The sequence below is a fragment of the Castor canadensis genome, chromosome 7 (assembly GCF_047511655.1).
Source record: "Castor canadensis chromosome 7, mCasCan1.hap1v2, whole genome shotgun sequence".
Taxonomy (NCBI): Eukaryota; Metazoa; Chordata; class Mammalia; order Rodentia; family Castoridae; genus Castor; species Castor canadensis.
This window is the reverse complement of record NC_133392.1, coordinates 90,927,623-90,953,554: the sequence shown is the minus strand read 5'-3', so window position 1 is coordinate 90,953,554 and position 25,932 is coordinate 90,927,623. Positions and strand designations below refer to the sequence as shown.

Sequence of the window (25,932 nt, the reverse complement as noted above, 5' to 3'; positions counted from 1 at the left end):
AGCTGCCAGCAGTTAATGCAAGCATGCCCAAGTTAGCCAGAAAGTTCCAGAACAGGAAAGCCGTGGACTTCAGCATTTCTCCTGAATCCCTGTCCTGAAAGATGCCCCACCAGCCACCTCACCTGGCCGTTAACCTACAAACACCCGATCCCCTCTCTGGGTTCCTGTGCTGGGGAAAATTAGAAAGAAGGCGGGAGAGCCAAGCCTCCGCCTTCAGAACGTTCCAGGACACTGAGGATGGGAAGACCGGCAGGAAGAACCTCTCTCTGCATTTGGGCCCCATTTGGACCTCGCCAGGGTCTCGTCCTAGGAACTCGAAGTCTTTATGTGGGTGTTGGGGGGGTCCCCTTCTCTTACCCTTCCAGCCAGACCCAGCGCGTGCAGATCTGGCCCCGGGGGCAGCGCTATCGGGGTGCCGCGGGCTCTGCTGGCCACTGTGTCCCGGGGGCCGCCCGTGGCTGCGCGGGGACCCGGGCGCGGCGCCCCGCCCCGGGTCACCACTCCGCCCCTCTCCTGGGCTGGGCGAGCTGCTGTTTCCCAGAACTTTTTCTACGTGGCAGCAGTCTCTGGGCTCGTGGAGGCGGGAGGCAGCGGAGCCAAGCCGGGATGGAACCCAAGCGAGGGCGGAGGAGGGAGCGTCCCCGGGGGGAGGCGAGTGGCGCTGTGGCGCGCCCTGGGGTACCGACCTGTGACCCGGACTCCAGAACACCGAGGCGCGGTTCCGCACCCGCAGGTCCAGCGCCTCGGCTCCTCCGGGCATGACGGCGCCCGGGTACGGGAGGAGGACGCCCGCGGGCTCATCGACACCTGCCTCCCTCGCCGCCCCCCGCCTCGGGTCCCGGAGGCGGCCCCGCCCGCTCGGCCGGGCGTCTGCGGTAGGCAGGGCTGGGACCCGGCCGTGCAGGGTGGTGGCGAGGCGGCACGCCCCCTCCACGCCCCCCTCCCCGGCCTGCCTTCCTCATCCCTACCCCGATTCTCCGTTCTTTCCTTCACTCGCTCAGGTGCTCCTCTTTCTACAGCCATTCACTTGTCCATTTGGCGGCGGGGCAGGCATTTCTAGTTTGATGAGCTTGGCAAATACGCAGCACCCAGTCGAGTGCTGATGCTGTGTTCACCCGGATGAGAAAGTGACGGTCCTCTTTCTAGGACTTCACAAATAACCTGCTTGGTAGAACACTCCTGTAATCTCAGCATTCGGGAGACTGAGGCTGGAGGACGGGGACGGGGACGGGGGGATCCAGGCCAGCCTTGGCCGCATAGCAAGGCCCTGCCTTAAAAGCGCGGTGGGGATGGGGAAGAACAGGCTCATTGAAAAAAGTTCATTCATTCCGAGATCTTTCTATTCTGATGTGCGCAAGGGTCTCGGGGTCCGCACGGAGGGTGCACGTGGCCCGGGCGGCCGCGGGAGCGCGAAGACCCTCGGGGTCCAGCAAGTCCAGGCGACTGGGTGAAGCCACCGTCCTCTTGACTCTAGCCGCACGAAACGAAGACGCCGTGGCAACAAGACTCAGGAGCGAGAAGGAGGTTGTGGGCACATGCCCAGGGTCTGTGCGGTGCCCCTGAAGGTGAGATGGACTTCATAGACTGGACGTGACCCGCCCAAGACCTTTCCTCCTAGCCATAGCAAAGCCCCGAGTCCCCTCAAGTGCCGGCCTCTGTGGATTAGCAGGTGTTTGTAAGTTTCCGGGTCTAGCGAAGACAAGGAATATTGTGCTGGTGATTATTTTAATACGTATCTCCAACTAGAAATTAAGAATATTAGTCTCTCTGATTTATGCTTTTATAATCTTCTGTAAGGAACCTTTACCCTTAAGAAAAAATATCCTGTGTTTTCTATAAGATTTTAGTTTTATCCTTCGTATCAAATTCTATTGTGCTTCGACTTTGTATGTGGTGGAAGGTATGAAGATAGCCCAATTTTTCTACATAAAGTGAGCCAGTTTTAGCAAACTACCTTGTAAGTCAGGCTTGACACTCTTTCTGGAAAGGGTAAGTTAGTACATATGGCTTTGTGGATCATTATGTCTCTGTTGCAACTTCATCTGTCATAATATTAATCTTATTTTAATTTTTTTAAATAGTTTTTTTAGAACAGATTTAGGTTCAAAGCAAAACTGAGCAAAAAATAGAGAGTTCTCATGTATCCCCTACCTTCCACAGTACCACCATCCCACACGGGAACAGTACATTTGTAACAATCATTGAACCATAGACAGGAAGAATGCTCTCATGGGACACCAAATCTGTCATTAGGTACTTATAGCGACTGGGCCTGACTAAACCATTGCTCTAATCTCTGTGCTCCTCTCTTCAGCCCTCCCACTCTTGGGACCCCTGGCAATCATTAGGCTTTTCTTCTTCTAGAATGTCGTATGTTGGAATCCTACAAGTATGTAGCATGTTCATACTGGCTTCTTTCACTTCATAGTATGCACTGACACTTCTACATCTTTCATGATGTAGCACTGAATCATGTAAATTGAATGGATATACACCACAGTGTATTTATCCATTCACCTACTGAAGGACATCTGTACAATTTTGGCAGTTAGGAATGCAGCTGCTATAAACACCTGTGTGCAACTTTTTTATAGGAGCATGTTTTTTCAGCTCCTTTGGGTAAACACTAAGAAGCACACGCACTGGACTGCCCACATGAAGAGTATAGTTTTGTAAGAAATTGCCTGTATTCTAAGCTGACTGTACCATTTTGCATTCTCAGTTGTAATGCATAAGAACTACTGTTGCTCAACATCCTGACAACATGTGGACTCTGCAATGTTGGAATTTGGGCAGTTATAATGGGTGTGTAGTAGTCATTTTAGTTTGCAGTTTCCTAGTACCATATGGTTTACTTGCATCTTTCTAGTAAGGTGTCTGCTCAGGCTTGCTGCCCATTTTTAATGGAGTTGCTTGCTCCCTTCTTGTTGAGTTTTAAGGGTTCTTTTGCAGATATTTTCTCCTAGTCTGTGGCTCGCCTTCTTTCTCTTACGGTGTCTTTTGCAGAGAAGTTTTTGATTTAAGGAAGAACAACTTAACAGTTATTTCTTTGTTGAATTATGACTTTGGTGTTGAATCTAAAAAGTTATGGTCAGACTCAAAGTCATGTAGACTTTCTCTGTGTTATCATCTAAAACTTTTATACCTGGCATTTTAATGTATGCTTATGATCTGTTTTGAATTAATTTTTGTGAAGAGGATAAGCTCTGTCTCTAGATCTTTGGTTTTGCCTGTGGATGTCCAATGTTTTTCATCACTGTTTGTTAAAAAGACTGTCTTTTCTCCATTGTTGTACCTTTGCTCCTTTGTCAAATGTCAGTGAGTACATTTGTGTGGATCTGTTTCTGGGAGCTCTGTTCTGTTGCATGGACCTGCTTGTCTGTTCTCTCACCAATGCCATGCTATCTTGATGACTAGTTTTATGGTAAGTATTGACATTGGGTAGCAGCAGTTTTCTGACTTTGTTTTTCTCCTTCAAAATTGCAGTGAGTATTCTGGGTCTTTTGCCTCTCCATATGAACTTTAGAATCACTTGTTGAGATGCAAAAAAAAAAATTGCTTGAATTTTAACTGGGATTGTGTTGGATCTATGGATCAAGTTCAGAAAAACTGACATCATGACAATTTTTTTATCCACGAACATGAAATATCTCTCCACTTAGGTCATTCTTTGTTCCCTTTAATAGAAGTTTCCTTTTTTTACTTATTTTTTTTATAAGAAGTAAAAATTTAACATTCTGTTAAATTTATACCTAAATATTTCAGTTTAAGTAGTACTAATGTAAATGTTATAGTGTTTTATTCTATTTTTTTGACAAGTTTAAAACATGTATTTAAAATGCAATTTACAAAATGCTTAATCTGCCCATTCAGGAGCTCGAGGTGCAGGGTGGGGCGGGGTTGGGCAGCTGCCTGCTACAGCAGCAGAGTGAGACTGCAGGGGTGTGACCTTCCCTCCCATCCCCTTCTGTTCAGACATCCAGGGGGCCCATGTGCACCCCTGAAGTCACATGACCAAAATAGGACCCCAGAGGTTTCTTGAGTCTCTGCTTACCAGGGAGGCTGGGTGCAGCCCTGCCAGCCCATCCCTAAACAGAGCACCCCAAGATGGGGCAGAGCAGGGTATGGCAGGGCAGGGTAGGTGGGTGGGCAGGGCAGGTGGGCTCTGGAAGGGGCTGATGGCAGCAGATAGGGTGCTGCCTTCTGCCTCACATGGGGAGCACCCTGAGTGAGTGGGCTGAGAAGGGCTGGTCACCAGGCCTGGACCCCCAGCTCTTTTGGTTATAGGCTGACATCAGAGTAGTGGCTCATAGGAAGCAGTTAGCTGGAAAGACTGAGGCCTGGCTCAGGGCCTGGAGGAGCTGGGGGAAGGGACGATACCTTGAAGGCAGATAAGGGACAGCAGCCTCAGGTTCCTGCCCCGTACCCCCTGGGGATTTCCAGTCAAAGCCTGCAACTTACTTTTTTTTTTTTTAAAGCACTTAAGGAAAGTTAGACAACTACAAAAAAAGCAAGGAAAAAAAAAAACCAAACCCACACACAAAATCAAAACCATTTTCCCATCCCCTCCCACCTTCCCTAACACAACAGTTTCCTGTTTTCTTTTCTCTCTCTCATTTTGCCTGCCATCTCTCCATCTAGGAAGCCAAAGGCATGGCAGCTGGCAGGTGGAACAGGCACATTGTGGGCAGAGCCCTATCTTTAGCCAAGGAAGGTGGGAACACCATCCTTGCATGTTCTCAATCCGTAGTTGCCAGCCAGTGTGCCCCTGGCTCCCACTAGAGGGAGCCAGGCAAGCACAGGTAGGTCCCACAGCCCACTGGCCTTCCCACCTGGACTACCTCTGTACCCTTCTCCAACTAAAAGGACAGTATCACCTCAAGCCAGAAACCACTGGATGGGCACTAGACACTTAGAACGTGAATGGCTGGTCAAGGCAGAGGACTTTGATAACAGCAGACTTTCTTCCTGCCCACTTCTGGGGGTGATCACCTCTCTTACAAGACTGAAGCTTTGTTCTAGGGCCACTTGCAGACAATTTCGGGCTTCCCACAGGCTCCAGGGCTGTACTGTGGACTAGATGCTGACTCAACTGGTGGCTAGCCCTTCCTCCCAAGGGGAAGACATTGTGGGATATGGCAGGGCCTGGCCCACCACTGCCTCAGGGGAAGGCTGAGAGTCCAAGGTGAAATCTGAAATCTGAAATTCCTGACTTGCTACCTTGACCACCACAGCTGCTCTAATCCAAAAATTACACCTGCCACTCTAACACCCATCTGGTGGGTCAGGGTGGGGAGGCTCTCCAGCTGGCTGAGGGATAAGGCGCAGTGCACTGGGAGAGACCAGAGAGCCTGGCTGTCCATACAGAGCTGCTCTGGGCAGCAAAAGGAGCCAAGCAAGTTCCAGAGGCAGGAGAAATGCTGTTCATCCCAGGCCCTCACTCTGGAAAAAGGGATGAAGGGCAGCCAGGCCTCTGTAGAACTAGTAGGCCATCTATCTTTGCAATGCAAAGCTTTTCTTTTCCCAACTTCATTCAGTCTGGTCCACTCCCAAGATACTGATTTCTCACTGGAAATGTGCCAGTACAGTTACCCAGCTGGGGGTCATCAATAGATGGAGCTCCACAGACCCCGAGAGTGGAGGTCTATCTACCTTCAGCCACACTAGGCGGAAGCCCAGAGTCTTGGATCCAGACTCTCTCCTGGTCTTGTGTTGACAGCAAACACTGAATAAGCCTCACACCCTTGCTTCTAAGCCTAGGTGTGCAATCTCACTTACCCTCCCAATATCCCTCCTCTCCTCTAGAAGTAGCAAGTCTGGTTGGTAGGGGGCTACCCTGAAGGGCAGGGGGAGGGGGAAGTCTGTGACTTTCTCCACCTCCCAAACTACTAGAGGGAGGGTTGACACCCTCCCCAGGCTCTCTGAGCCTATAGAGCTAGTCCTGTCTCCAGGCAGGGCCAAGATGCCCAGGATTTAGCTGGAAGAGGAAAGTGTAGGCATGGTGCACGTGGCTATCCTGGGCCTAAACTCAGACCACCTCTAAAGACCCCCCAAATACATGTCCTTCTCCTGATGAAAAATACATTTATTCCATCCTAATAATCCCAAAGTCTTAACCAGCGCTAGCTCCCTTTAGCAGTCCAAAGTCTTGTTTGAGATTCAAGACAAACTCCTTCCAACTGTGAGCTATAAAATCAAAACAAATTATCAACTTCTAAAATGCAGTGGCAGGACAGGCACAGGATAGACATTCCTATTCAAAGCACAGAAACACTCCCAGCTTTCCCTCCACATGCAGGGGGGTGGGGGCAGGCCCAAGGCCCCAGACAGCCCCACTCCACAGCTTAGCCATACCTGGGGCCACTTGAGCCACAGCTGGATGTGACTGAGCAGCAGCATCACACTGGGATGCAGGGAGCTGAGTTCTGAGGCAGCTCTGAGCAGCAAGCCTAGAGAGAGAGCCACTCCACGGAACGCCCTGCCCTGCTGGGACTCTGGACCTGAGAGGAGAGAGGCAGCCTTTAGGGCCTCTTCCCCAGTTTGGCCAACATACTTAGTGTTCCCTACTGAGCATGTTTTTTCTCTTTATATGGCCAGGCAGCTGATTTTCCAAATTTGAATGCTGTTTCCCTATTAATCTCGAATTCTACCTTTAGTCGTGCTTTTGTTACTGTATTTCCATAAGCGATTAAAAGTAACCACGTAGCTTCTTAAGTCCTCTCTTGCTTAGCTATTTCTTCCAACAGATACTCTAGTTCACCATGCAGAAGTCCTGCCTTCCAGGAAGTCCCAGGGCATGAATACAATGTAACCATCTTCTCTGCGACTGTAACAAGCATGGCCTCTACTCCAGCTGCCCTAAGACAGGCCTCATTTCCGGATGACATCACATCAGCATGGCCTTTGCTGTCCACGTTTTTATCAGCATCATGGTCACAACCTCTTAAACAGTCTCCCAGAAGTTCCACACTTTCCTCAGTCTTCTCCCCTTCCCCCTTCTCTCCCCTCCTCAGAAGTATCCTTACTGCTCTCTTCAGATCAATGCAGGCCTTCTCCAGCATTCACTTGTAAACCGTTCCAGCCTCTACCCATCGCTCATGTCCAAGACTGCTTCCACATTTCTCTCGATTTCCTACTTTTGATTTTACTGTTTTTTGTTTTGGGGGGGGATTGCTTTTATTTATTTATTTTCCTGCTGTAGACTGAATTTGTTCTTTTCTTTGTAGTTTCCTAAGGCAGAAGTTTGGATTATTAATTTTAGAGCCTTCTTTTCTAAGATATACATTCAATGCTCAGTTTCCCTATAGACACTACTTTTACTGCACCTCACAAGTTTTGATAATTTGTATTGTAAGTTTCATATAGTTCAAAAGAATTTTTAATTTCTCTTAAGAGTTCTTCTTTAATTCGTATGTTATTTAGGTTTTAATTTTTATCATTTTAAAAATATGAAAACTATTAATTAACTCAAGAACTGTACAAAAGCAGGTTGCAGGTTAGATTTGGCCCAGTTATCCTAGTTTACCACCTTAGATTTTAAAAATCTGTTCTTTCTCCTCCTGTGCTTCTCTCTCTCTCTCTCACATACACACACACACACACACACACACACACCTTCTTTTATTTTTTCCAATTTGTTTGAGACAAGTCTTGCTATGTAGCCCAGCCTGGCCTTGAGCTCAGGATCCTCCTGCCTCAGCCTCCCAGGTGCTGGGATTATAGGTGTGCACCACAATGCCTGTCGCAGCTTTATCTTATAACACATCTCCAAATGTACATGCTGTATGTTTTAGGTCTCCATTTTCCATTCATTGTTCTCTTTGTTCCTCATTAATACCACATTATTACCATAGTAATTCTGTTTAAATTTCTTTTCTTTTGCTATAAACTTGTATGGCTTAATATTGGGTAGGGTGAATCTCTTCTTTTTCTTTCCTTTTCAAAGTAGGCTGTTCATGGACCTTTATCTCATATGAATTTTTGAATTACTTTTTTTATTTTCAAACAAAACATTTGGATTTGTATTGCTGTTAGACTGAATTTACAGGTTAATTTGAAGATAACTGAATATTGCTTTAGGTTGTCACCATCCATAGACACATTATCTCTACAGTTATTCAAATCATAATGCCCTGTAATAGAGGGTTTTTGTTGTTGTCTTGGCGGTACTAGGATTTGAACTCAGGGCCTCACAATTACTAGGCAAGCGCTCTGCCGCTTGAGCCACTCTGCCAGCCCTTTTTTATGTTGGGTATTTTCCAGATAGGATCTCAAGTTCCTCCTGATCTCTGCCTCCTGAGTAGCTAGGATTATAAGAGTGAGTCATTGGCACCCTCTTGTAACAGAGATTTGACATTTTTCTCTAGGAAGGACTTGTGCTTTCTACCTTAGGATAAATTGCTAGAAAATTTATAATTTTTGTTTTTACTGGGAGTGTTATTTCATTTCTGCTATATTTGCTAGATGATCATTGATATAGGACAGGAAGCTTGTTTTGATGGTACTGGGGTTTGAACTCAGGGCCTTGTGCCTGCTAGGCAGGTGCTCTACCACTTGAGTCATACCCCCAGTGCAAGCTTAGAGTGTTTTTTAAATTGACCTTTACATCCAACAACCTTGCCTATTCTTTAATAAGTTTTTGGAATTTGTTGACTCTAAAAGACTTGCTATGTAGACCATCATATCTACAAATAATGAGAATTTTATCTTTTTTCATGTAACTCATATACCTCTTTATATGTATTAATTTAATTTAAAAAGTGGTATTCTAGGACAAAATGATTAAAACATAATATATATTAAATATTTTAAAGCTTTATTAAAGTAAAAGAAGAAAATGGCATTGAGTTGTCCCAAGAAAACATGGCATGAGCAAAATCAAGTCTACCTAAAGCCATCTTAGCAGAAGACACAAACCCTGACTAATATGCTTTCCCTGTTGACTGGCAGAAGGCCAGTCTGAATCCCAACCTTTATGGGCAGTTTTGTATTTATAGCTCCATCACAGGGATTTTTCTAGTTCCTGGTCCAGATCTGGGCCAGGCAGCTACCTACCACTTGATTTAAATCACCTGGTGTGGCTGTTACAAGTGCAAATCCCTGGCCTCCAATTAGGACTTGACACATGAGAATGTCTGCTGGGATTGTGCCTAGTAGTGTATACCTATAATCCCAGCTACCGGGAGACAGAAACAGAGGGATTCTGCTTTAGGGCCAGTCTGGGCAAAAGTTAGTGAGACTTGTCTCAAAAAGAAGCTGGGCGTGGTGGCATATGCCTGTAATCTCAGCTACTTGGGAAGTGGAGGCAGGAAGATCCTGGTCTAGGCAAAAGCACAAGATGCTAACTGAGAAATACACTGCAAGCAGAAGGACTGGGGTGTGGCTCAAGTGGTGGCAAGGCCGAGTTCCATCCTTAGTACTGAAAAAAATCTCTGCTGGAAGTACCTGGACAACCATGGATTTAACATGATCCTATGATCTTCCCATGATTCTTATGATTCTTATGCCTACAAGCTTGAGAGTCATCCATGGTGGAAGAAGGAACAAAGCCCCTGACTTCCAGACAAGGAGTATCACCAACAAAGGCCAGTCCCGATCTCCTGGGCTAGGGAGGCTAGAACCCTTGGAGAAGAAGTGACTTCCATTTCGTTCTTACAAACGTCCTGACATTCTCAATGGTCCATATATATGTACTCTAAAATCTATGTCAGAGTAGAGTTTTTTGGGTCTTTAAGGTATGGGATCATGTCGTCTGCAAATAGGGATATTTTGCCAGTTTCTTTACCTATTTGTATTCCTTTTATTCCTTCTTCTTGCCTAATTGCTCTGGCTAGGAATTCCAGTACTATGTTGAATAGGAGTGGAGATAGCAGGCATCCTTGTCTGGTTCCTGATTTTAGAGGGAATGGTTTCAGTTTTTCTCCGTTAAGTATAATGCTGGCTGTAGGTTTGTCATATATAGCTTTTATAATGTTGAGGAACTTTCCTTCTATTCCTAGTTTTCTTAGAGCTTTTATCATGAAGTGATGTTGGATCTTATCAAAGGCTTTTTCTGCATCTATTGAGATGATCAAGTGGTTTTTGTCTTTGCTTCTGTTAATGTGGTTTATTACGTTTATTGATTTTCGTATGTTGACCCACCCCTGCATCCCTGGGATGAAGCCTACTTGGTCGTGGTGAATGATCTTTTTGATGTGTTGTTGAATTCGGTTTCGTAGCAGTCTGCACACTCAAATCAAGACATTATTCTGGTTTGAGAGCAGTTCAAAAAATGTCAGTGCTGTTTCTGGAAATAGTATAGCTATTTTCTCAGGGGCAACATTACTAAAAATTAGGCATTCAAATTTTTCAAGGATTCCTGCACAATAAGAAAACTCAGAGAAGCAGGAGAAGGAGACTAGAAGATGCCAAGCCACTGGCCGTAATTCCACAGAAGAAACACCATGACTGGAGAGCACAGCAAAGCTCCAGGGCCAACGCTGGCTCAGTGGTTCCACATTTCCATTGAAGTATTATCATCAGTCTAAAAATCTCATGAAGGGAAACAAGAAGGACTTCTCACTAATCAACACGATGTTTAAGTTCGCATTGCATTTTAATTCACTCTAAACATGATTGGGATACAATTATTAGAACTAAGCCCCAAAGCATACTCATCTAGAGATTTAGGTTTTTGCATTTTTTAAAGAGCCATGGGTACTACAAAAATTGTTTTGTAAAACCTCACATTTCAACATCTGTAGTCTTTACTATGATTAAGTAGTAAGATTTCAGTGTCTCATTAAACTTTTAAAATAAAGTCGAAAGTTTAAAAACATCAGTTCCTTTAAAAAAAAAAAGCTTGCTTGGATAAAACCTTTATTACACATCATTCAATTCATTTCTATTTGAATAAACAGTACACAAAACAAACATTACAGAAATCCCTGCAATTACCCATTAGTGATCTATAAGAGGTAGAGAATATTTTCATGTCTTTGTAAAATACACATTTCTCACTTATTTTTAAATTTTGAGCATAATTATTTTCCAAAATATTTTTTTGCTTGAGTTACAGAGCCATGTTCCCTAAAACCTCAGATTCTGATCCTAAATCACTTTGCTGTAGGACTGAACATGCCTAGGAAATGCCCAGTGTATCCCAGGTTTTCATAAGGCCTCAGGTGGTAATAAAATAATCATTATTTCTTCAAATATATATTTGGTATATACTTTTCATTTAAGTGCAGATAATCTTTCAACTTTGTAATGTAGCACTGAAAGGAAAGAAAACTTATAAAGGAACATTAAATTACTTGATCCTCTCTAAAACTAAAAGCAGATCAAATAAGAATTGTGCTTTTAGAGCCAGGTATTACACTATTAGCTGGTGATGATTGCTTCTTTCTCATTCTGTCCTTCAAGAGAAGGCTGGAAAATGTGCTAATTACTAGACACAGTAACTGTGGCTGCTTTCTCTGGGGTAGACACTGAGTTTTCCAAAGTCTCCGTGAGGCCAGGGATGGTTTTCCACTGAGGGCACAATCCACAGTCAAGTAAAGAAGGGCATAGAGAACAAACACTATGATAAAATAAACAAGAATAATAATCCAGTAACTTCCTCATCAACATTGGTTACTTTTAAAAAAACAAACCCAATATGAGCAGTGACGACATTAGATATTGTTTTTAAAATACAGAGTTCTTGATTAATTATAGCTATCTGTTAGCTCAAAATAATAGTATTTAAAATCTGTGCCTGATCTCAAAATATCCACACCATCTCCCACCTCAGCCACTTTATATGTTCCTGTAAAGCACAGATAAACCTGATAGCTACTTTTTACAACAACAGAATAAAGACTCTGCAGGGTCACCTTCTAATCTGTATTTTCCAGAATTGGGTAGATCTTTACACTCTGAGATAAACTTTCGAAGTTCTGTCTCTGGAAAGCCATCTTGTTGGTAGTGCTATGCAGAAGAATAAAAAAAGCTCTCATTAATAAGCCCCTTGAAAACTGCTTTATTCCAAACTCAGAATGGCTCATTTGTCAAGGAAGGGGGTTCTTCCAGAGGGAAAGTTTAGCACTGTCAAGTATTTTCAGGAGACATAGCCTCTGGAGCCTCTGTTACACTCAGCTGAGGTACAGTGGGCCTGGGACTCTGAGTAGCCCTGCTGTGTGCTTTTGTAGATCCACCTCAACTCACAGTGGGCATTTTAAGTCTGGGTCTGTGTCCTCCTTCTGGGAAGAACAGAGCCAGCCATATCCCAAAGTCTGACACCCTCTGTTTCTGCTCTGCTCCCCAGCCCCATGACTTCCAGACCAGTGTGAATTGAAGCGAGCTTCTTTTTTTTTTTTTCCTTTTTCTTTTATTATTCATATGTGCATACAAGGCTTGGGTCATTTCTCCCCCCTGCCCCCACCCCCTCCCTTACCACCCACTCCGCCCCCTCCCTCTCCCCCCCCTCAATACCCAGCAGAAACTATTTTGCCCTTATTTCTAATTTTGTTGTAGAGAGAGTATAAGCAATAATAGGAAGGAACAAGGGTTTTTGCTGGTTGAGATAAGGATAGCTATACAGGGCATTGACTCACATTGATTTCCTGTGCGTGGGTGTTACCTTCTAGGTTAATTCTTTTTGACTGGAACCTGGTTCTGGCCATGAGAAGCTCAACTGATCTAGATTAACAGTGTTGTTAGGGGCCGAGAGGTGGACATTCTTAGCCTTCCCTGGATGACCTCTATACTGTCTTGGTTGCTTCTGAGCTGGTCCAAGTGTCTAAGCCAAGATCTGAATGCTATAAAATACCTTTCCAACCTGTACACCCAGTTAGGATCACTTCTTCAGGCAGACAGGTTTGTTGAAGGGCCCCATATGTATACTTGTTCAGGGTCTAAGACCTCTGCCTTGAGCAAAAAAAGATCAGAAATAATTTGCCTTCCCCACCTGGCAAGTTCCCTGAGCCCACAGAAAGCGGTTAACATCTAAAACAAGAGGCTCAGGCTCGTGTCCTCAAAAGTTATGCTTGGAGATTTTGGATGTCACCTGTGAGGGACACAGTTCTCTGCTCACAGAACTGAAGATAGTGAACTTTCATAGAGAGGAATTTGGACAGATACATGCCATCTTTACCAGTGGCCCTGGGGACCAAATCATACATCTGCTGAGCAGGTCTTGAAGAATGAGGAGGGGAGACATTTCCTGAAATCTGGTTCAGTAAGAATGAAGTCATGGCCCAGGCTTCACGAGAGTATATTATTCAAAATTATTCACAATTATCAACTCCAAACCACAGCAGCCTTCTCTCCATCCCTGGGCAAGTCACATGGTATCATGCTTCATTTTCCCCTCACTCCCAGAAAGAAAAGTCCCCACATGGAAAATGCCTATGCTAATAGTACACCCCAGCCATACGATTTTTGGAAATTTAAATATATGTAGATAGTCTACCTTTCCATATTTCAAGAGGCTCGAAAGTATTTTTTAAATACGAGAGGCAATGGTTTTGCAAAGCAGGTTTCTGACTTTAGAAAGCATGATGGTTAGCAGTTGGCACACAGATCCCTTTGCTGTTCTAAAGGCTAAGCCCCTGCAGTTGTGCCATGAGTGGCCTTGAAAGAGTAATGGGTTTGGCTACACCACACACCAAATGAAGGGGTCAATTTTTCTTTATGAAAATTGGATTCTTAAAGTACCCCGCCAAAATGTGGCTTCCTGAAATGCCATCTATTTTATTCACCCAATACCTACTGACCCTTGTAATTCTAATAAAGGGTTAGAAATCTTACTTAAAAAGTCTAATTACTTAGAAACAAGACTTTCAACATTCTAGAAATCCTGTTTCTCCTGCATTTCTTTTTTGTTCTGAAATTGAGGTCCTTCTCTAACCTATAGAAATTAACATTTTATCAACTTTTCCCCCACATTAGAGATTAACATTTACTGTTCTTATCCAAGTTGTGGAAGAATGCTGCTGCTTGTGGCTCTTGATAAACCTACCTTAATTGTTTCATATGTATCCGTGATCAGTGCAATAAAAAGGCTTAAAATCATGTATATAAAGAGGCTGATGAATGAGTAGAGGTAAATTCTGCTGAACAGCCAGACCAAGTAACTTTTCTGCTGCATTTTTGCAAATGTTGCAAACATGTCATCTCCATTTATCAGAGAGAAGAGGCACTCAGAAACACTGTTCAGAGAACGGAACTGGAAAAAGAAAAAAGAATAAGTTCATTTTCTTCCATGCTTTTTCCCATTTGAGACCTTTGATCATGACGTTGTATTTAAAATAAAGGGGCAGATAGCCCAAGCTACCTTTCAAAGAAATAACCTGAGGTAGCCTGCCATGAGCATTTGCTTTGGGATGCATAAACCCTGTAATGAGCTCCTGTTACCTAGAGCAGCCTGAGAGGAAGGCAGAAAGGTCATTCTGCACACTCAGGACCTTTCTGAATCAAGCCTTCCTCTTCCCCTTCTGAGTTGCAACACTGAAATGTGTGGAGATATTCAGGTCTCAACCATTCATGCACCTGTGTCTCATTCTAAAGTTTCCCCATTTAAAATAATGCATAATATTCAAGACAATAGCTCTGGTAGCAAAATTTTCAAATATCTCTATAAGTTTCTCCTTATACTACTTTAAAACAAATAAAGTCACATTTTGGGAAGGCTTGCCTAGATCTTGCTGTAATAAATATTGATGAATCAAACTGACTAAACTCGACTTCATTCATGGTAGAAATAACTTAATTATCTGATTTATTGCAAAGAAGATTTGAGCTAAGTGAATCATGATTCTCTCATGTTGGTCATACTTTACTAGTTTATAAATATGGCAATAGATACACTACCTTCAGCATTTTAAGGCTGACTCACAAAATAAGAGGAGTTCATTTTAAAAGGATAAACAAGTCATTGGCCCTGTTCTTAGAGTTTAATGACAACAGGAGGAGTTGTTTGCCAGTACCTTGTCATGGTAAGGCCCTAGCACAATCCATCCACAGAAGCAATAGCCCAGGTAAATCACGGCAGCACAGCAGCAGAACCTGATGACACTGGGCAGAGCTGCCTGAAGGGTCAGAATAAGGAGCTGCAAAAGTAAGAGAGGCTATTAGAATCCCTCTGTTCTTCATCCAAAGCAGTACAGTAACTCTGAGAGAAAAGCCAAGAGCATGGAATTCCTTACATTGTACTTCGCAAAGAAGCCGAGGTATCGGATGACTCCAAGCCACACAAGCATGGTAGAGATCCCAAGAAATATGCTACAGACATCGTAACTTGTAAGACTCTAAGGTGGAATGGGAAAGAAGAAGAAGAAAAAGATTAAACAGCAGAATGTCAAATGAGTAAGAAATATTATATTTATTGGGTAGCTATGAGTTGGACACTGTTCTACCTAGAATAGTGCTTTAGCCTAGGCTAAAGCAGTGAACAAACAAAATTCTCTACCCCCTGAAGCTTACATTCTAGCAGGGGTTGGGGGGCAGACAGAGTTAACAGCAATAGATGGATAGAAACTTTGGTACATTCGCTGATGGTAAATGCTGAGGAGAAAAGTCAGGGGAGGAGGTAAGGAATGGGTATGAATTTGTAATTTGAAATAGGGTGATCAAGAACGGTCTCAATGAAAAGGTGGCGTGTGAGAATGATCTGAAAGGAATGATGAAGTCAAGCACAAATCTGGGGAGGAGACTTCCAGGCACAGGGACCAACAAGTGCCAAGACTCCTGAGGCAGAAAAGAACCTGGCAGGACAGTGAGTGTGGCTGGAGTGAGCTATAGAGTACAGAGACATAGAGGAAAGATGGTGGTAGCATAAGACCACATGAATGCTTAACAGTTTTGCCTTTTGGTCAGAAGAAGGCTGAGGAGATTTGGAAGAGAGTGACAAGATCCACTGAATCAAATGTTGGCTGCTGTGATTGGTAGCCAATCACTGGAGGAGTCAGAGGGCTGCTGCAATAATCTAGGTGGGTCCTGGGTCTGACTCGGACCAGGCTGCAATAGTGACAGTGACAAAGTGATTTTTAAAAGTAGTGGAAGAAGATCTCCTTTTCGATTAGATATAGGAAAGAGGGAATGAGTAAAAGACAGGAAGGAGTCTTCAGCCAATGTATGGTTTTCAGCTTGAGCAATGGCAAAGAGTTGCCATTAGCTAAAATTAGAAAGGCTCTGAGAGAAGCAGGTTTAGACTGAGGAGGTGGGGATCTTAGGAGTTCTACTAATGTTACATTTGAGAGGAAAAGTAGACATAAGTGATGATGCTCAATAGACATTTGGATACTTGGGTCTGGAATTTAGAGAATTCCAATCTGAAGATAAAGATTTGGAAATTATTGGCAAAGGACAGGATGTAATTATCAAAACAATGGCAGAAAAGGGAAGCTGTCCAAGCACTTCACCTTGAACCTTAATGGGTTGTCAAGGTGAGATGGAACCAGCGAGGAAACAGCTAAAGACCAGTCAGTGATTCTGAGGAAAATGTTAGTAACAGCTCAGTGAAAAAGTGCAACAAGGACGGAGTGTTCACAGCATTCAAAGCTGCTGACTGGCAGCTGATGGGAATAAATAATTGATGATTGTACTCAGCACCATGGGAGGTCATTGGAAAAAACACTTGCTGTGGAGAGGCAGGCAGCCTGATTGGACAGATACAAGGAAGAATGGGAGGAGCAGAATCTCAAACATCAAGATTGACTACTTCTTTGAGACATTTTACTTATAGAAAGGGGAGAAGAGAAATAGGTAGTAGCTGGAAAGGTAAATGAGGCTGAGATTTTATGAATTTTTTTAAAGTTCAAAAGCATGGTAATGGAGGAATTACATGGTAGAGAGAAAAACACTGATGATGCCAGAGAGAAGGAAGAATAAGTAGACCTCTGTCCTGGATGGCTTAAGCTTGCTCCTGTAAGGTTAGGTGGATGGGCTGGTCTTGGAGAGTTGCCTATGTTATTCATGGTAACAGAGAAAATGGAATAAATGGGCACTGAGGCTTGTGGATAGATAAATGAGGTGGGAGCTTGTGGAAGTTCTGGGGTTTTTTCCTGCTGTTATTGTGAAATAGGAAGCGAGGTCTTCAGTTGAGAGTAAGGATGAAGTTAGAGGTTTCAGAAGAGAAGAAGTTATCATTTATGAGACAGGAGAACTGGATGGTCTTAGTTAAGTAAGAAGGATTATTGGTCACCATTAAAGAATCACTGAAGGTAGGTAAAAATAAAAATTTGCTGAAAATCTATGCTTACTCTTCAGGTATATGTGTCCCTACAGTTAAATGGCATAGACTACAGCCACATATGGTGGCAGCTGCTCAACACTGCCCTAAACCCACTCTCTTCTTACTAGGATATGCCTGGGTGTGCTTCCCAACTCCCCTTGTAGGTAGGTTTGACCAGGTTCTCTCCAGTAGGATGTGAACAGAAATCCACCATTCTTGAAGCAAGGCCATGAGACTGGGAGAGCTTTCACCATATGGGGTTTCATTTCCCATGGGTTTCAACCTGTTTGTAAGGCAACCTAGTGTAGGTCACGCAGTCAGCATGAACCTTTAATGACTGGCAAAGGAACAAAATGGGAGGACCTTGGGTTCCTGAATAACTGCATGGAGCTGAGTGACTTGGCAACCTAGAAAACCCAACCCTGACCATTATATAAGAGAAAATTGGGGATGTAGTTCAGTGGTTAAGTGTTTGCCTAGCATTCATGAGGCTCTAGGTTCAAAGCCAGTACCACAAACAAATAAACAAAAACCCAGCAGGGTAAAAGAGAAATAAGCTCCTCTCTTATCTGAGCCATTGCAGTTGGAGTGTCTCCCCAGGCTGATACTTGGCTCACTAGGTGACACATACTATTCAGTAGTTGCATCCAGGCTAGGAAAATACAAGTAAGCAAGGTTAGTTTGAACAATTTGCTTTTAAATTTGACTTTTGTTGTGAGGGAGCGGTTGATTTCTATGTTAGGTTAATCTAAACTTAAAAAGGATAAATTTGGAGCCCATCATGGGAAAGGAATGAAAATGGTAGTACTATCATTTTGAATGGATAGAGGAAACAAATACAAATACCCACACTCCTCCCCTGTTCTTTTCTTGTTGAGCATGTTAACATTCCTTACAATATATTTTTTTAATTCTTACCTTAATTACCTTGCTGTGTGTATGAATTTTGGTGTGTGTAAGAATTCATATGTTCTACTGGAGGGTTCAAATTCAGCAGGACTAACAACGGGCATTTTTTACATGGCACCCAAATGATTCTGATGGAGGGGTTTGTGAATTATACTTTGAAAAACTCTGCCTAAGAAACTTCCTAAGTAGAGTTATAAAAATTACTGTTATCAATTTCAAGTTTACTTAAAATATTTTTTTATTATTTATTGCTGTGCTGGGTGGGAGTACACTGTGGCATTTACAAAAGTTCTTACAGTGTATCAAATATGTCATACTTGAATTCATTCCCTCCACTGCTCTCCTTTATCCTTTCCTCCCTCCATCCCTGGAAGGGTTTCAACAGGTATCATTTTTGCATTTATATACATGTATACACATTTTCTGCACCATATTCACTCTTCATTTACTCTGAAAATTCTCACATTTTGGGAAAAAATACATTACTAAATCTATACAAATGATGGCATGATTTGGAAAGAAAAAATTACCTTGGCTTGGATTTCCATTTTCAGGATTGATCCAGTGATTGTCAGTATGTCATTAATAATAATCATAATATACCATCCATTGACAAATTCCATCCGATCAGAGGCTGAAACTTCCTTCTTATAATGGAAGAGGAAAAAACTGACAAATTCCTTCAGAAAAAAGGGAGAAACATAGTCAGTTTCTCTGTCAATAGATATGTCAGTGGCATTCCTAGAGAGCAGCAGTCCCTACCTGCTGAAGTTGAAGTCCTCTCACAACAGATCTAAGGCAGAGGAGTAGGGAAGACAAGCAAGCCAGAATGACAAAGGCATCAAAGATCATCATGTAATGAGTGTTCTTCTGAACTGCAAGCAAAGAATATTACTGTTATTGGATTTATTTGTTTGTTTGTTTCTTTAGGTGGTACTGGGTTTCGAACTTAGGGCCTCCTGCTTGCTAAACAGGTGCTTTATCACTTCAGCCATGCCCCCAGCCTGCAAAGAAGATTGTGTAGAGCAGTGGCAAGTGATGAGACAGTAATACGGTGACATCTAACTCTTTTAGAATAATTTAGATAATTCAAGTACTCCTTCCAGAAAGACAACAAAGAAAAAAAGCCCTGATAAGCATTCTTCTAATTAATTATTTTACATTTTTTATTATCATATTATTGTGGTATTAGGGGTACATTATGATACTCACAAAAGTTCTTACAATATATCATAATTGAATTTACCCCCTCTATCATTCTCCTTTATCTTCCCTTCCCTCATTCCTGCAATAGTTTTGACAGCTCTCATTTTTCCACTTCCAATTAGTATTTAAAGAAGGCTAAAAGTCCTTTTAAAAATCACCAGTAATGATTGATCAAAGATATTTAGTTATCAGCTTGTGGTCTTTTGCTCTAAATGCACTTAGCCTGCCTAGGGTTGGGGATGTAGCTCAGTGGTACAGCACTTGGCCAGCTTGCACAAGGTTTGGGTTCAACACCCAGCACTGAAAAAAAAAATGTCCTTCCTTTCCTGCAAAGCCTATTAACATATACTTACCTGGTATAAGATATTCATTAAGCACCCACTATGCACATTTTTCTAGATGCTAGGATACAGTCATGAATGAGATAGACAAAGCCCCTGAACTTATGGAAGTTCCATTCTACTACAATGGATACAAACAAAGAAGGAAACAAGTATAAACAAAGTATCTTCAGTTATAAAGGATATAAACAAACCATTATAACTGACATGTGCTATACATCTTTCTTCTAGACAGAGTCCCAAGCACTGACATGTGTTAACTCATTTTATCCTCATAGTAGCCACAACAAGGTGGGCATGATCACCCCCATATTTCAAGGGAGAAAAACTGAAGCGCAGAGAGGTCACATAATTTTCCCAAGGTTACACAGCTAGTAATGGTAGGATCAGGATTCGAAACTTTCAGTCTGTTGCCAGCACTTGTCACTCTTTATCAGTGGCTCTTGGCATCCCTAGGGACTGATTAGAAATGCACATTCTCTGATCTTACACCATACCCACTGAATCAGAAACTGTGTGTTGCGAACTTTCCAGGTGACGCTACCATTTGAGATCCACAGCTCTGTATGGGGGAGGTGGCTGTGGGGGAATAGGGAAAAGAGAGGTCTTTGTACATTGCATGGTAATAGAAGGCCTCACCTAGGGAGACACAGGTTTTAACAGACCGAAGTGATGAGAAAGCACCCTCCATATAGAGATTCTGAAGAATCTGTAAAGTCCTGGCCAGTGTGAATGGTGCCAATGAAGAGAGATGATGGACAGAGGCCTCAGCCACTATACCCTGTGCTCTCTTGCCAGTCGGACTGCTCTATACTGATCTAGAGAAAAAGCACTTGAGACTAGTTCTGTAAAGAAGCATCCTACCATGGCTGCCTGGAGTCAATCTAATGGCTACACAAACATCTACATCTACTTTAGAAAAACTGAAAAAAATCAAGAAACAAGCATTTGAGAGGAAGCCTATGGGCCAGGCACTTTCACATGCTCCCGTCTTCCTTATTCTAAGGTTTAAGAAGCATGATTATGTTTACAGATGGAAAAAGAGGCTTGTATTTCAAATAAATAAGTTTATGACTGAAATAAATTTTGACTCAAGAGCCTAACATATTTGAAGTTGCCTATTAATGCAAATAATACTACAATGAAGAAACTTCATTTTATTTAACCTTTTTTGGTTTGCTTTTATTTTTTTGAGATAGTCTCACTGTGTAGCCCAGACTGACCTCAAAGTCATGATCCTTCTGCCTCAGCCGCCCTATTGTGGGGATGACAGGTGAGCACCACTATGTGCGACTGTGATTTTACTTATTTGTTTATTTTTATGGTACTGGGATTTGAACCCATTTGGTGATGGGTTTTTTTGAGATAGGGTCTCACAAAGTATTCGCCAGGCTTTTAACCATGATCCTCCCAAGTAGCTAGGATTACAGGATTTTTTTTTCAGTACTTGGATTTGAATCCAGGGTCTCACGCTTGCTAGCAGACTCTACCACTTGAGCCACTCTGCGAGCCCTTTATTTTTATTAACACATTATTACTTCTGGATTTTGCAAATCAATCAGTAGGAAAATCCAAAACAGTGACTATCCATATGGTCTAAGTAAGGACAATATACATTGCTAGATCCCATCTCAGACCCACTGACGGCAGTGTGGAGCTGGGAGAACTGCATCTTCCCAGGTATCTGAGATGATTCCTCTACTCACTAGAAGCCAAGAATCCCTGACAAGGGATCAAGTCTAGCACAAAATTTCACTATGTTTCTTTCTTACGAGGGAATAGAAAATAAGACAAATAATTGTTTTCAGGTGATTTTCTCCCATTTGGCTCCGAAATTCTTGACAGTGCTCAGTCTGCATCTGAATTCTTGTCTGTACTTCTAAGAACAGATCTTTTCCTCATTTTGTCTTTTTGACTTTTCCCTGGCCGTATGGCCTTGGACACCAGACATCACTGCTGAGCTTTTGGTTTCTTCATCTGCAAAAATAAGGATTCTGCCTCTCGAGCACATTTAAAAATATCAAAATGATGAAAATGAAGATGGAAATACGTATGTACTTAATCAGTTTTGGCTTGGGTGTGTTTTTGGTGGGACTATGAGCAGGTTCTTTGTAAAGAATGGGCATGAAATGTAGAGAAGGCAGGAGTCATTGAACTACTAACAATGTATGTATTGCCTCAAACATCAGATATCTGTAATCCACTCATCTACTTCCAGACTCTGGGTACTTGGGAATGGTCTAATCTTTATTTGGTATTCCACATATTTTGGAGGCAGTAATTTAATAACCATTTTACATCATTTAATAACTACCCTGAAAATAAGTAAAGCTTATCACTTACTTGATCCAGACACATGCCAGTCTTTACACTCTTTGATGGAAATGTCATTATCTAAACTTATTTTAATTCTTCCACTGTGAGCCTTGTTGTCAAATGTTATCTGTAAAGACAGGAAAAGCAATAAAGTCATATATGTATAGTTACTGAGCCCAAGATAACTCTTTGCACTAATTAGAAAGCAATTCTTTTAAGGGGACAGGAGACCCAGATTCTCATCTATGACCTATTGCTAACTCAATTCAATCCTGGAAAGTTCTCTTTATTTCTCTATGAGTTGAGAAGGTTGAAGAGGTAGTTCTTTTATTTGAGAACTTTTATCTCTGAAACTCTGTTTCTAGCATAGCATTCAAGGGCCAGACATTTTTTATAACAAGAGTGGCTCCCCTTCCTTCCCATCCAGGGAGCACCGATGCCCTTTTGGGATGGCGAGGGCTGGCACAGCTACATTTTGTTCCACCTTCCAGTAGGGTCTCAGCTATGGGTAGATTTTCAGTGCCTTTGCAAATTTTATTGACACAAAGGCTTATTATTTCTGTTTTGAGACATTTCAACTGGAATTTTTACCTTTTCATTCTGGGCCTAGATTTCTTAGTTACTCTAGCACCACAAAGGGCTTGCTGACAGGGAGTCGCCAGCTACGTCTTGCTTCTCAGATAACCGGTCCAAGACACCAACCACCAGGCAGGACACAGCTATACCAAAATGCCTCCCATCACCTTAGCATCTTGCCCTTCTAGATCCTTCCCTTTCCCCGATGAAATCAGTCCATTGTCTGTCTGTCTGTCTCTCTCATCATTATCTCCTCTCTCTCTCTCTCTCTCTCTCTCTCTCTCTCTTTTCTGTTAAATGTCTGTTGCTTAAATTAATTTTATTAGAGCTGAAAGCATGGCTAAAGTGAAAAAACACCTAACTAGCAAGTGTGAGGCCGAGTCCAAACCTCAGTATCTCCAAAATGAAAACAAAATCAAATTTAAGAAAAGTTTAAATGATTTTATTGAAGTTTCCCTAAGTCAGGTAGTCAGAAATCACTTCATATTTGAAATTTCAAATGACTTTAAAGAGTCTAGTCACTCTAGCTTGGTGTGACAGTTCACACCTGTAATCACAGCTATCTGGGAGGCAGAGATAAGAGGATCGTGGTTGGAAGCCAAGCTGGGAAAAAGTTAGCAAGACCCTATCTCAAAAACAAGTCAGCACGGTACCACATTCCTGTGGTCCCAGCTACTTAGAAGATGGAGATAACAGGATCGCAGTTGGAGGCCAGCCCTGGCACAGTTAGCAGGAGACCCTGTCTGATAAACAAACTGAAATCAAAAGGACTGGAGCATGACTCAAGTGGCAGAGTACTTCCTCAGCAAGTGCAGGGCCCTGACTTCAACCCCCAATACTGCAAAGAAAAAAGTCACTCTATTTGTCCTCAAGATGGATTGCAAGTTTCTTTCCTTGACAAGCAACTGAGGCCCTTGTCAGTGTCTGCCCTTCCTCATAGGGGCTGGAGGTTAGAGGACCCAGCTAGAGCCCCCCCAAAAGGAGATGCTTACTATTATTTAACATAGTCAAAAATCCTTGTCAAGCAGAAACTATGCTTTATTCACCCAAAGAGCCTTGGGGTCTGATAAAGAGTAAGTGTCCATTAAATATCTTGAGTAAATAAGCCATGACTTAATATCAATTCTATCTCAGTAAGGTTCAGAATAAGCTGTATCCCTCCAAGAAGAAAAAGTACTGGATGGAATTAGGAAAGATTAGCACAGAAAAAAAGTTTATTAAATTTGAAGCCATACCAATAAAATTGTTCAAAATGAAACACACAAAGAACAAAGACTGAAACATAACATGAACAACCAGAGCATCTGTGAGCTATGGAACAACTTCAACTGACCAATCAGATATGAATTGGGACCTCTGAAAGGTGGTGGGCTGGGGAGGGTCACAGAAAAATGTCTGATGAAATCATGTACGGTTCTTACATCACTTTAGTGTTGACTGTAATAAGGTAAAGGTGTACAACATAAACCCTCAAAAAATACTTCAGAGAGATATAGCTAATACATCAACAAATGAGACAAAAGGGAATCACAAAAAATATTCAAAAAAGAAGGCAGAAGCAATATTCACAGTAGCCAAGTTACGGAAACAGCCAGGATGCCCCACTACTGACAAATGGATCAAGAAAATGTGGTATCTATACACAATGGAATTTTATGCAGCCATGAAGAAGAACGAAATGTTATCATTCGCTGGTAAATGGATGGAATTGGAGAACATCATTCTGAGTGAGGTTAGCCTGGCCCAAAAGAGCAAAAATCGTATGTTCTCCCTCATATGTGGACATTAGATCAAGGGCAAACACAACAAGGGGATTGAACTTTGAGCACAAGATAAAAGCGAGAACACACAAGGGAGGTGTGAGGATAGGTAAGACACCTAAAAAATTAGCTAGCATTTGTTGCCCTTAACGCAGAGAAACTAAAGCAGATACCTTAAAAGCAACTGAGGCCAATAGGAAAAGGGGACCAGGAACTAGAGAAAAGGTTAGATCAAAAAGAATTAACCTAGAAGGTAACACACACACAGGAAATTAATGTGAGTCAACTCCCTGTATAGCTATCCTTATCTCAACTAGCAAAAACCCTTGTTCCTTCCTATTATTGCTTATACTCGCTCTTCAACAAAATTAGAGATAAAGGCAAAATAGTTTCTGCCGGGTATCAAGGGAGTGCGGGGGGAGAGGAAGGGGGTGGAGTGGGTGGTAAGGGATGGGGTGGGGGCAGGGAGGAGAAATGACCCAAGCACTGTATGCACATATGAATAATAAAACAATAAAAAAAGAAGGCAGAAAAAGGAGGGAAAAATTACCATTTCTTAAATGATACAAGTTAGTTCATCAAATGAATATAAAAATCCTGGGTGTTTATACATCTAATAAAGACCCTTAAAATATAAGATAAACTACTATGCATGAACACAAGTACACTACTCTCCCATTATTAATCCAGCTGAGCACACAGTGCAGGTAAAAAGTACCTTTGGAATGGATCAGTTATCTAGTATTAACAAGGACTTAGGTATCTGGATTGAGTTATTAGAAAGGATCTGGATTTACGAGTGTCTCATCTATTCATTCAACAATTATTTGTGTTATCTACTGTGCTCTTTGAGGGATGAAAAGGTTAACATAATGGTTCCTGCCTTGAAGGAACTTTCAGTCTAACAAAATTGATGACAAACACCAAGAAAGTCCTCAAACAAAGGACAAGGTGCTAACCCACATAAAATTCAAAAGAGGGAGAGGGAAAAAAAAACAAAAGACAAATCAAAACAACAAAAAACATCTGGGTGATCAGTGCATAAAATGTATTTCTAACTGAGAAATCACAAAAGGGTCAATGAAGAAGTTACCAGAATCATAAATATTCCAGAAAGTGTCACTTCTCAAATTTAAGAAAGAGAAAAAGTGAGCAGACTGTGGATGGCAGCTCATTTTAAAAAAAAAAAATCAAGTGATTCTGATAATTCATAACTTGTTGGTTAATATTAGGATCAAAATTTACAGCCTAATTCGAAATAGCATTAAAATTTTGGTGGTTTTTCTTGTAAAATGCTCTGCATAATTATTACATTATATGCTGATTTCTTGAACTTCAGTGTCTGCAAACTTTGTTTTTCACAACTAATTCATTGAGTATCAGAGACACAACTTTTGAAATAATAGAAAATGGATAAAGTTGTTTCAAATGCTGCCCTACCTACGACCAAACAGCCGTGGACTACTACTCTGATCTTGTGAGGTGATAAACTACCTGAGAACATCTTGTGCTCTCTAGAGTTTCATAGCAACACCTGCAACCTGAATACAGACAACGTAGAGGTGATGGGGTGGACTGATAGGGAAGACATGAACTACAGCATTCAGAGGCAGCACAAGGAAGTTACTGT

The 25,932-nt window shown here is 42.2% G+C and overlaps 2 protein-coding genes across 8 annotated transcripts in view; both read right to left on the bottom strand.

Annotated features, from left to right (window-relative positions):
* Mcoln2 (mucolipin TRP cation channel 2) overlaps positions 1-834 on the bottom strand; it is a 55,656-nt gene extending 54,822 nt beyond the window's left edge. Inside the window, exon 1 of the mRNA XM_074079569.1 lies at positions 687-834. Within this exon, the coding sequence (XP_073935670.1) occupies positions 687-760 (74 nt within the window). The 5' untranslated portion in view covers positions 761-834. The remainder of the gene's footprint in view (positions 1-686) is intronic.
* A 9,728-nt stretch (positions 835-10,562) lies between these two features.
* The window catches only part of Mcoln3 (mucolipin TRP cation channel 3), a 28,153-nt gene continuing 12,783 nt past the window's right edge, over positions 10,563-25,932 (bottom strand). For 6 of the 7 annotated variants that reach the window (XM_074079565.1, XM_074079563.1, XM_074079567.1 and 3 more), the window contains exons 7-14: positions 21,994-22,093; positions 18,866-18,978; positions 18,634-18,783; positions 15,168-15,269; positions 14,949-15,071; positions 13,982-14,188; positions 11,856-11,949; positions 10,563-11,560 (exon numbers count right to left, since the gene is read on the bottom strand). In XM_074079565.1, coding sequence (XP_073935666.1) covers positions 11,322-11,560; positions 11,856-11,949; positions 13,982-14,188; positions 14,949-15,071; positions 15,168-15,269; positions 18,634-18,783; positions 18,866-18,978; positions 21,994-22,093 — 1,128 coding nt within the window. In that variant the 3' untranslated portion in view covers positions 10,563-11,321. Of the gene's footprint in view, positions 11,950-13,981; positions 14,189-14,948; positions 15,072-15,167; positions 15,270-18,633; positions 18,784-18,865; positions 18,979-21,993; positions 22,094-25,932 lie in introns of all 7 variants that reach the window. The other variant, XM_020184063.2, reaches the window with a different exon arrangement.